General features: G+C 34.2%; 1 protein-coding gene across 1 annotated transcript in view; it reads right to left on the bottom strand.

The window, feature by feature from the left end:
- Positions 1 to 12,002, bottom strand: part of UFL1 (UFM1-specific ligase 1) — a 67,922-nt gene that overhangs the window by 8,036 nt on the left and 47,884 nt on the right. The window contains exons 9-15 of the mRNA XM_010834727.1: positions 10,381 to 10,556; positions 9,567 to 9,746; positions 7,724 to 7,844; positions 5,322 to 5,438; positions 2,324 to 2,441; positions 1,059 to 1,225; positions 851 to 981 (exon numbers count right to left, since the gene is read on the bottom strand). Coding sequence (XP_010833029.1) covers positions 851 to 981; positions 1,059 to 1,225; positions 2,324 to 2,441; positions 5,322 to 5,438; positions 7,724 to 7,844; positions 9,567 to 9,746; positions 10,381 to 10,556 — 1,010 coding nt within the window. The remainder of the gene's footprint in view (positions 1 to 850; positions 982 to 1,058; positions 1,226 to 2,323; positions 2,442 to 5,321; positions 5,439 to 7,723; positions 7,845 to 9,566; positions 9,747 to 10,380; positions 10,557 to 12,002) is intronic.

The following is a 12,002-nucleotide window of genomic DNA, read 5'->3' as shown; positions in this document are numbered from 1 at the left end:
CAGGGATGTGAGAGTTGGACTGTGAAGAAAGCTGAGCGCCAAAGAATTGATGCTTTTGAGCTGTGGTGTTGGAGAAGACTCTTGAGAGTCCCTTGGACTGCAAGGAGATCCAACCAGTCCATTCTGAAGGAGATCAGTCCTGGGTGTTCATTGGAAGGACTGATGCTGAAGCTGAAACTCCAGTACTTTGGCCACCTCATGCGAAGAGTTGACTCTTTGGAAAAGACCCTGATGCTGGGAGGGATTGGGGGCAAGAGGAGAAGGGGATGACAGGGGATGAGATGGCTGGATGGCATCACCGACTCGATGGACGTGAGTCTGAGTGAACTCCGGGAGTTGGTGATGGACAGGGAGGCCTGGTGTGCTGTGATTCATGGGGCCGCAAAGAGTCAGACACGACTGAGTGACTGAACTGGACTACATGTGGACTGCCCTTCTTCTCTGTCTATAGGACTGAACCTGTGTATCCTGCACTAGCAGGTGGATGGATTCTTTACCACTGTGCCACCTGGGAAGCCTAAGAACTTATCTTTTTTAAAAGAGAGGATGTTCTCCTGTTACTTTCTATATGCTAATAGGAAGTAGAAGGCCAAGCATGCATGCTATCATATTTATTACAGGCATTTCCAGACACAATGACTAGTATTTCCTTTTATTACTGTTAATAGACTGGTCTTACCAGTCCTGGTAGCAACTGTATATACAGTGTACTAAACCTGAACTAAAAATCTGACAGATTTGTAAAAACTCCTTCCTGAATTTCATTTTCCTTTTAGGATGTGAGAAAATAAAATGTACTTGGACTTCAAAGCAAAACACATCAAGAGTGGCAAGAAAAACACTAACTTACTTCACTGGTAATGGTTGCAGGATCATCTACTGCCATCATTAAGTCCGAAGCTAAGAAGTTGAAAACGAGATTAGTGATATCAGTACACACTGTTTTCAGTAAGTGTTTCGTAAGAGCAGCCTGGGTATCATCTGGAAAATAAAGATGCTTTATTAAAATGAATGTCCAAGAACAACTGAGAATGAAAAAACACTATTAAGTACAATACCTGTAAAGAACTTCATCCCTTTTTCAAATAATCGAATATTGTTGTAAAGGTTTGAAACCTCTTCTTGCAAGTCCTTGATCGTGCGCTTTCTACCAGTTCCAGAGGCCGAAGAAGTTGAAGACATGTAAACTGAATGTACCACCTCGAGGTAAGTTTTATTTAAAGGTCTATGAATAAGATAAATATATTTAGTTCATTAAAATGCACTGGGTTTATGTAGATAGGAAATTTTGCTTCTATGGAAATAAGGCTTTAAAAAGATCTCTATTTAAAAATAATAAGATTTGGACAATGGTTCACAAGAATTTTTCCTCTAATTCCAGAAATTAAAATTAATTAATTTGAAGTTATAAAGTAATTAAACTTATTGCACTAAAGACAACAAGAAAAACAGTTTTAACAAAAGCTTCAGTTCAAATTCAGTTCAGAGCAACTTTTTAAATTAGGTAATCTGGTATAAATACAGCAGATTATAAATTTGTCTCTCATTCTCAGGAATAATAACTTAAACTCTCAATTTCTAAAGTACTATAAGAAGATCTGTATTTTTAAAAATCCTTATGCTAAACACAGAATAGACTTTTAAAATGTAGTGGCAAATGGTTAATAGTAACTATTTTGACTTTTTATATATGAAAAATATAACTATGTAACATATTTATGCACAAGAGCATTCATTTAAATTTTTTAAAATTTGACTACAAAAGCTCTGTTTCTAAATTCAAAAAGTTAGTTAGATGCACTGGGCTCCTGGATTGCGTTTAGAGCAGCTTATACATACAGACTAACTTGTGGGAAAACTTCATGGTAGTTAGGGATAGTCGTTATATACAATTTATTTCTGTACAAAAATAAATTTAGCCTGGCTCATTTACAAGGTAGTGCTGTCTAAATTTATTCTCTCTGAGGGCAGTTTGTTACTTTATTTTCTCTCTAAAAGTGCACTGTTTATCTTCTGTTTGACAGAGAATAATCTTTTCATTTTAGATGTTACTTTTCATGCAATGTTGTTTTTCTTCCAACTAGGACTGGAACAGAGAAGGAGATGAGACTGCCTCCACATTCCTGCCCTGTATTTTCGGCACTGCCTTGCCCAGCACACTTAAATATTTGTTGAACTACTATAAGCAAACAAAATCTAGAATTTAGTGACTTAAATTTGAAGTTTTGAAAATAAAACACCTATATTATATGTTTTCAATGAGATTGTGAAAATTTTAGTAACTCACTAAATCTCTATCATAAAACAAAAAACATATACTTGCTTTATTAAATACTCTGCAAGCTCAGAAATAAACTCCTCAGGGGCATCTTGTAAGTGTTTTCTTAAAAAATCCTCAATCTCATCCTGGAACATAAAAGTAATCTCTGGTTTCTTCTTTCCTGTAAAAAAAAAAACGAGCCACAGGAAAAAACAATGAAGTAAGCAACCTACAAGCAAATAATATATTTAATACGATAGTAATTTATTCACTGCTGATCATAAAGTCTCTAATGTTAACTTTTGTCACCAAAATTACCCATGTCAAATAGCAGTAAGCAATGAAAACACTGTTAAAATAGAATATATAGTGGCATTTGGAGTAATAACATTTTAACTTGTTTTCTACATGTCAGTCAAAAATAGTAACGATGATTCTCCCCCTAATCTAACTTGGATGATGCAAATATCTGGAAATTAAAACAATCAAGTGGATTGTTAAAATCTTAGGATAATTTTTTTGTTGAACAATGGATATGGAGCAGACTGTCCTTCTTTATAAATATTTACGAAAAATCAAATCATCCTTATAATCAAGTGAACCACAATTCTAGTAGAATGAAGCTAAAAACTGTCTTTTTGAACAGGCATGGATGAAAAAACCTACAATTTTATAGCCATAATTATTTTTGCTCTCACAGAAATAATTCTATGCCAAGGAAAATTTGTATGTAATGGAAATAATTGTTAATTGAGGAAATGTCATGCCTACTCACTTACTTGGGAAAGTATGGGTTGCAAAGAAAACTAACAATATTTCCATAATTAATTGTTAAAGTATAAAAAAGTGATTATTTCCAGCTAAATTAGGTTATTGCCCCTAAAAGTGAAACCTTAGAGATAATAGAATAGCTCAAAAATCAATTTTCAGTATGCATCAAGATCTAACTAAGTACAGCTACTTCTTGTAGCTTTAGAATAGATAGGAAAGTACTATCCTTTTTTTCCCCTGAGTTCTGCTATTCATTCCTGCTCTCTGACATCAAATAGTATTTGACTAGTTATTAAACTGTATTATTTCCTTCCAGTAATCTTTTACACAGAGTTGAGCGTGTATTTTAGCTGAGAATCAAACTGCATCCCCCATTTCTGAGATTACAACAAAACAGTTTTTCAAAAGCACTGAAATTGCCTTTTATTTAAATTCTTTTATAGCTCCTCTCCTACTAAACTATACACAAAAGGAGTATCACACTGCCTCAATTACTTAAGACTACAGATTTTAGAGAAGTATTTTCTTAAATGCCCCTTCACTAACTCCTTGTTTAACCTCTGAGGAACTCGCACAGAATAGTCTTAATGCTAATTAAAAATAAGGGTTGAGTTCACAGTTTCTAAGATACTTTTCTGTTAATTAATATTGCTTTATGTATGTTGAGAACAGTACCTATTTTGACTTATTTTAGAATACTTTAGACAGATCTTAAGCAATTGTTCTATTACAAGTAGTGGCGTATTAACATCTGAAGCCTTGTCACTTGATATTTATATTTCCCAAGGTGATAAATAATTCTGCGGAAGAGGTAAAAAAAAAATCTCAAATCATTTCAAGTTTCTCTTTGTGCTGGGGAAAAGGAGAAGGGGAGGTATCATAGTTTCATTAATTTTTAAAACAAACATAAAAAAAATCGTACTTTTATTTAGAAAAGCAAAGTAAGGTGTGTCTTGCTAACTTAACCATACCAAATACTAACTAAAGTCTAGATAAAGAAAGATGCATATATCTAGTTCCCCTGCTTAGATACAAGCAACCAACCAATTAGGTGTTACCATAAAAATTAAAATTATTTTTAATAATTTTAAATTTAAATAATTTAAATAATTTTGGATAAAATTATTTTTAACTTCAATTTGCAGAGAGTCACTTTTCATAAAATGTTCTACTTTGCTTTGCATGGAAGCTGGGAGACCATAAAAATCTATGCAAGCTGTAACTGCAAAGTGTTTGTAATAAACAATGGGAAAATTTATGATTGTTCTGTAACCTTTTAAAAATGTTTGTGAAAACATTCAAAGTTCTTATTGCTGGTTATGAATGTATATGGAAATGAAAAATAAGACTAATAATTCTAATTTAGTACACTGTAATTTAGTGTATCAGAAACACTGAGAATGAAAATACTTTCTTTGTAAAAAACTGACCAAGAATAATTTGAACACTGCTTACCTTCTTCTCATCCTGTAACTTAAAATACAGAGCAAGCACCTTTTCTATGCCTGAGCAAGCTGTCATATTCCCTTTTTAACTCTCAATCAGCTTCCAACATTTTATTCTTTGCCCTCTCAACACTGTGAAACACATGAGAATTCCTTTAAGGTGAAGCTTTTTTGTCAATTTCATACCCTGAAGACATCTTTATCCTTTTTGTCATAATCATTCCCCTTATTTACGTCAAGTGTGCCTTTACCAAGCTCCTCTGCGCAGCTAAAGTTTCTTGAACAGAGGCAACTTCAACATTCCCACAGTCAGGTATTTCTTCTACAACTCCGCTTATTCTTGATTCATATTTCCAGTGTTATCAGTTTCCTCTGCCACACATTCATCTTTGTTGGCCAATTTCCTCTTTTGATTATGCATTTTTGTAAAATGTCACATGGATTTATCACCGGGGGACAAGGAGGTAACACAAACTACATGCTGTGTTTTCAGTGCATAAAGCAAGTTAAGGGACACACAGTTATCAGTCTTTGACAAACCTGGAAATAAGTGATGTGACTGTCACAGACCATGAGGCACATCTGTTATTTATGTGATCTGTGGACTAAGGAGCCAGCAGCCAAGTCTGTACCTTATGCAATTACTCAGTACACTACCCTGGTAACTGAAATATGAACTGCATTGTTGGGGTACTGGTGTTACGTAACTGTGAAATTGTGCCCACTGAAACTCTGCAAAGCAAGGACTTCCTGCATAATCACAGACACCTCACTGTATGCATCTTAAGAAAGTAAGTTAAAAAAAATCACACACATACAAAGGAGAAGTAAAATGAGCTACACACCTGTGTGAGATGACTCATCGTCGCTATCATCATCTTTTCTTCCTTTCTTCTTGGTTTTTTTAATTTTGTACTCTCTGGCATTGCTGCCACCTCCTCCTCTCACACTTCCACTGCCCTCTGGTGGGAAAATGACATTAGTTAGTATTACCTAATAACTGTTTTTAGAAATAATGACACTATATTGCCAAATAAACTTAACTTTTAGCCACTTTTAAATGTTGTGGTTTATTAAAATATTTTTAAAATTCAAACAATAAAAATTAATAAATAATAAGATGAAATATTTGAATTAAAGCAACTCACTTAGATAGCCCATCTACTCTAAATGCAGTCTTTCTGTAATAACATCTATTTTCTGAAGCTTTGACTTTTTCCTGGCCAAACTCATCCCTTTAGCTTCCTTCTATCTTCCTCAAAAGTGCCCTAAGTTGTTTATATCTGTTACCACAGCCTCACTAACAGCCCCTATTCCAGTACCTCACAAATTTGGTTTTGTCTTCTTGATTGAAAGATTATTCCCCAGGTTTACAGGAGACATGCTGACTCTCCCACCACCCTAAAAAAGACAATGAACTTCTTGAAAGTAGGGAGCCTCTCTCACTAATGTTCACATCCTCAGGGTTAAGGCAATGCTGGACAGATAACAGGCACTCAATAAATACTGACCATAAATTGGTTAAGTGGAAAAATATCAATCACCTATGGGCTAAATAAAGACTAAAAAAATACAAACCAAGAAACAGACTAAGACACTATCAATAAATTAGAGTATTCCTCTATTATACATCTACATTTAAAATATCTATTCAACAAAATAAAATAATAATGGGATTATAACATTGAAAAATATTGAAAATTATTTCGTCATAAAAGATTCATTTTAAAATAGAATGAGATATATATATATATATAAAACAAAGATTCTTTTTCTAAACTCTAAGTAGAATTCCCTTAAAGTCAAAGTGAAGTGAAAGTCACACAGTCGTGTCCGACTCTTTGCAGCCCCATGGACTATACAGTCCATGGAATTCTCCAGGCCAGAATACTGGAGTGGGTAGCCATTTCCTTCTCCAGGGGATCTTCCCAACCCAGGGATCGAACCCAGGTCTCCCACATTGCAAGCAGATTGATTATCAGCTGAGCCACCTAGATTTCATCATTTTCTGTAAGTTCTATTGCTTTTATGATAGAAAAACACAACTTTCAAATTAAAGTTTAAAGTGAATGTGTTTTTTACATTTGGTAATACATTTCTTATGGTAAATATGTTTGACATTATTCCATGAACTGTATTTAAACTATTTAACAGCAGTATCAGAACAAAACACCAGATGACCCTAAGTTTTAAGAAGGATATAGAACAGACTAGTTATACTGATGTAAGTACAACCAACTGATTAAGTGGTTTTAAATCTTCAATTAACAAAATATGCATTGCTATGAAAATTATGATTTTTTTACAGTAATTTACCATATTCTAGTTTTCCTAGAATGGACAAATTTCAAAATACCATTATTGATTTTGTAGAAAAAGATTTTTGAAGAGAAAAATAATCTTGAAGTAGTGAACTTTCACAGCAAATAAAGTTTTTATAATGGATGTTCAATATAGCTGTATTTATTGATTAAATACGTTGAATATCTAATTTCTTTAACCTTGATATAGCACTAATAAAATTTTTCATACTACAAAAAGTATGGAAAATATGTGTTACATTTCCCAATGCAAGTTACTAGTATACCAGTGATACCTAGGATAATTTCCAGTGATTCTAAATTAAAAGAATACATAAAAACAGGCCCTCAGGAAATTCATTCACTCAATAAATAATTATGGGGCACTTAAAATATGCCAAGAAGTGCTCTAAGTATTAGGGAAACAACAATAAATGAGATGGAGAAGATTCCAAAATGATAAAAGACATCACAGTGATAAAAGTGATGTAACAAACTAGGAGAATAATATGTGGAGACTGACAATGTTGTCTACTATTCTGGGTGGTGGTTGGGCAGGCCTCTGTGAGGAACTGACATTTCAAGGGGAGCTCTTGATGATAAGAAGGAAACAGTTACTTGAATTCATGAGACCATTCCAGGTAGAAGTGAACATAAACTTGGAAAGTCTGAGAATCAAGAAGAAGAAAAAAAGCTACTAGGGCTGGAACATTAAAGAGCAATGGGAACAGGAGGTCATGAAATTAGCTTAATTCTCACAAAATGAAGAGTAACCATCAATATTTTCATTTTTATAATCAAGTTAATTCATTATCAAAAGATGTGGTTAATATCAGCAGGTGAATTAAACAAATAAAAGGCCTTCCTAAAGGTCTGATAAATACAAAGTTCACGGCAATGAATAAAAAACTCATCTTGAATCTTCCATGTTGTTAATAATTTGTTACCTGTTGCTTTCCTCCTTCGTTCATCTTTTTTATCCTTTTTACTTGTATTAATGCTTTCTAAAATGGAGATTTGTTTCAGATCTTCTTCAGTGATTAAATGAACAGGATTGTTTTTCATTTCCTGAAATAAAACATGCTTATTTTTTATAGGCAAAAATACAAAATATTACAAAATGCATAAAATAAAACTTGTTTATATACTCATATCCTAATTGTTTTTTGTTTGGTTTCACTGCTAAGAATTATAGAGCTTTGTCTCAGCTGCCACTCAGATTGTTAGTCCTTGCTCCAAATCAATCTCCTTCCCTGTTGTCCTTGACTTCTTGTAATTATCACCAGGTAATGAGAAATCCTATGTTTGATCACTTAACAACTAACTGGTCACACAGTACTGGATATAATCCTCTTTAAATGTTATTGGCTAATTTTGCCACTGCCTAACAGGTGACCCTTTCTCCCTCTCTTTTCAAGACTCCCATGGTCTAGTACCACTTGGATATCCGAGATGACTAGAAAGATAATGAAATCTCCATTCCCACAATAATGATCACATATGAGTTGCATACTTTGTCATGTACACTTTTTCCCACTCTGGACTCATTCTTGATCTCTGCTTTTTTATAAATATATGTTAGAAACAATTAACTATTTCAAAGTTCAGAAAATGGTTCTAAATCTGTAGTGAAAAACATTTTGTTGAAAATATTTCCTTTTCAGTTTTCCAATGAAATGTTATATCATTTTGTTTGAGTGTCATTTTATTTGAAATGACAGTTCCAACAAAGGAATTTTTTTTCCCCCTGAATTTATTTTTGTGGTTGGAGGGAGGAAAATAAGAAAAAAAATGATAGTGTTAAACTGCAGTTTAGTCAAAGGTCACAAATGAAAATAATAATGTAGTCCTTTACTAACTGGTAGCTAACATGTATCAGACATTTTATTTACATCATTCCTTAATTCACATTTATCCTTTTAAGAATAGGCATCATCCTTTTCTTTGAAGATGGGGGAACTGGAGGTCTATTAGTCAAACACCTACAGGGTAAACAAGCTGAAATTAGAACTCAGGTTTGCAGATATCAATCCAGTGTACTTTATACTCCTCTCTGCTGGTTTGCAGGCCAAATATAGAAAAGTTATGTCATTTTAAAGACTATTAAGGAGCTTAAAAGGAATACAGATAAACACAAATTATATACTTAATAGGCCCTCATGAATTTATTAACAGTCTAAGATATAAATGGGTTTTTTCTACCTATTTATGAGCAGGCTTTATTATGGGGGTGCTGTTAACCAGAAACATGAATTCAACAGTCATTAAAGCAGACATGGTATGACCTCTGCTTCTAAACACTTCCACAGCAGTTGCTCTGAGGAACTAATCAATGTGGATAGTAACAATTTCTTTCCTCAGTAAGTCATCTGGCTGGTTAACTACTAAATAGGTAAAATTATGAGGCTCTGCTAGATATAGTCAATATAATGTGTATTGATAAATAGATACACTCTATATTATGCATATAATACACTGGTATCATTTGTATGGATTTTAATGATGGACAAATACTCTCAGGCGATAAGTGTATAATTTCATTGATAAGATTTTGATTTATAAAAATCAAAATGTTTTTCCTATGTTCTAACTTCTATATTCTGATGGGAATGAAGGAGGAGAAAAACAAATCCAGGAGAGGAAATAAAAAGGAATGATGCAGTGAAGGAAAATAATGTATGAAATAGTTTTCAGTTTTGGGTATACTGCTTACCTTATTTTCAAAAGTCATCAGATGACTGTAATGTGAAAATACTGTTAAATCAGTAGGCGAAAGGAAATCTGGCATACCTTTTCAGCTTTCTGGTGCATCAGTTCACTGAACAGGTCTGTACAATCATTTATAAATTTTTCACTGACTACAATAGTATCGCTAAAGACTACAGCTGAAGCCTGTTTGCTGAGTGCTCTCATTACATGTTGCAGCAATATTGCAGCGTCTTCAACTGATAAGGAACTGGGTAGCAGAGGCTAGAATTACAAACAAAATGAAAACAAAGTATAAGTGCAATATAATACAGATCAACCATTTGTTATGTATGTGCCCTCCCTAAGTGATCTCATTAAGTTCAATGGTTTTGGAACCATCTATATGCTGAACAACCTCCCAAATTATACTTCTAATTTTATCACCACTCTGAACTCTGAAATCACATATCTTACTGCTTCCCTAACCTACCTCAACCCATACCTAAACAGGCATCTCAAATTTTAACATGTCCTGTTCAAAACAACTTGGTTTGTGCCTTCAGGTGTGTCCAGAACCCAGCTCCCATGTTCTCTTCCCCATTGTTTCCCGATCTTAACCAATGGACCCACTTTCCATTCCATTAATCAGGCCCTAAACCTACAAGTCATGCTTCGTTCCTCTCATAAACTCACAATCTAACTTCAATTCTTGATACCTTTGCCTCCAATATACATTTCTTCTTAGCTCTTTCTACCATCTGAAATTATCATTTTCATTAATATCCCTCTCCCTCCCCCAACCATGAAAGTATTCCTCCTGAGAGCTGTATCCTAATTCTTAAAATGGTCATATACTAGTGAAATACCAGCTGTTCTTGGCTTAAAGGAAAATTAAGAAGAAAAAGATAAAACATACTGCAATATCAACCCATGTTCCAGAGCTGATGGCTTCCTCTACTGATGCTTCCACCTGATCCACAAGTCCTTGGCCAACACAAGCTGCTTTCAAAAACAAGAGTTGTGTAGTCTTATATCTTTTCTTTATGTAGCTCATAGCATCTGGGATTCCAAGTCTGGACAAAGCATCAAATTCTAGAAATGCATTACAAGATTGGAATAGAATTGTTAATCACTCTTAGAATTCTTAAAAAATGTTAAGTTCTATCAAAATCTATTCTTTGGGAATGCATTGTATTTTAATAGAATTTTTCAAGAATATAACATATCACAGCCTCTTTCCTAGTTATATTACCTTGTGCTGTGTTTGCACGCATGCTCAGTTATGTCCAACTCTTTGAGACCCCATGGACTATAATGTGCCCGTCAGGCTTCTCTGTCCATAGAATTTTTCAAGCAAGAATACTGGAGAGGGTTGCTATTTCCTTCTCCAGGGGATCTTCCCAACCCAGGGATCAAACCCTTGGCTCCTGCTGCATCTCCTACACTGCAGGCAGATTCTTTACTGCTGAGCCACTGGGGCCCTTATGTTACACTCCCAAATTTTTATTAATAAACATATTTGTAGATAAATTGGTTCAAGTACTTCATTAATCCTGCTTTGTCTTTTACTCTCCAACTGAGGAGTCGAAGGGAAGCATGAGGACAAAAGACAAAAGGCCAATAAAAATAGAACTGAGGATAAAGGAATGTAATGTAGAGAAACAAAAATTGAAATTTTGCTTATCACAGTTAGCAAAAGGAATGGAGTTTATTTTTCAAATGTTTTATCAAACAATTGACGATAGCAATTCTCTAGTCTAATTTATACTAATAAAAGATCTAGTATATAAAAAGTAAAATATTTAAGACTTAAATTTGCAGCCATTAAAGTTACTGGAGACAGCTACCAACCTCTCTTTGTCCTCAAATAATAATATTTAAGAAAATTAATTACAACAAAATTTTAATTCAAATCCTTGGCTGCAAAGGCACATTACAGAAAGTCAAGAAAATGTAAGTCAAACCAGTACTCATTCTAGCACACATTTAAACTGAACGCTAATGACTTGAGAAACCTATATGCAGGTCAGGAAGCAACAGTTAGAACTGGACATGGAACAATAAACTGGTTCCAAATAGGGAAAGGAGTACATCAAGGCTGTATATTGTCACCCTGCTTATTTAACTTATATGCAGAGTACATCATGAGAAACGCTGGGCTGGAAGAAGCACAAGCTGGAATCAAGATTGCCGGGAGAAATATCAATAACTTCAGATACGCAGATGATACCACCCTTATGACAGAAAGTGAAGAGGAACTAAAAAGCCTCTTGATGAAAGTGAAAGAGGAGAGTGAAAAAGCTGGCTTAAAGCTCAACATTCAGAAAACAAAGATCATGGCATCTGGTCCCATCACTTCATGGGAAATAGATGGGGAAACAGTGGGCTGGCTCCAAAATCACTGCAGATGGTGACTGCAGCCAGGAAATTAAAAGACACTTACTCCTTGGAACAAAAGTTATGACCAACCTAGATAGCATATTGAAAAGCAGAGACATTACTCTGCCAACAAAGGTTCGTCTAGTCAAGGCTATGGTT

The sequence above is a fragment of the Bison bison genome, unplaced genomic scaffold (assembly GCF_000754665.1).
Source record: "Bison bison bison isolate TAMUID 2011002044 unplaced genomic scaffold, Bison_UMD1.0 scf7180017864035, whole genome shotgun sequence".
In the NCBI taxonomy this organism is placed as follows: domain Eukaryota; kingdom Metazoa; phylum Chordata; class Mammalia; order Artiodactyla; family Bovidae; genus Bison; species Bison bison.
Note: the sequence above shows the minus strand (reverse complement) of the source record. Positions and strands in the feature narration are given on the sequence as shown.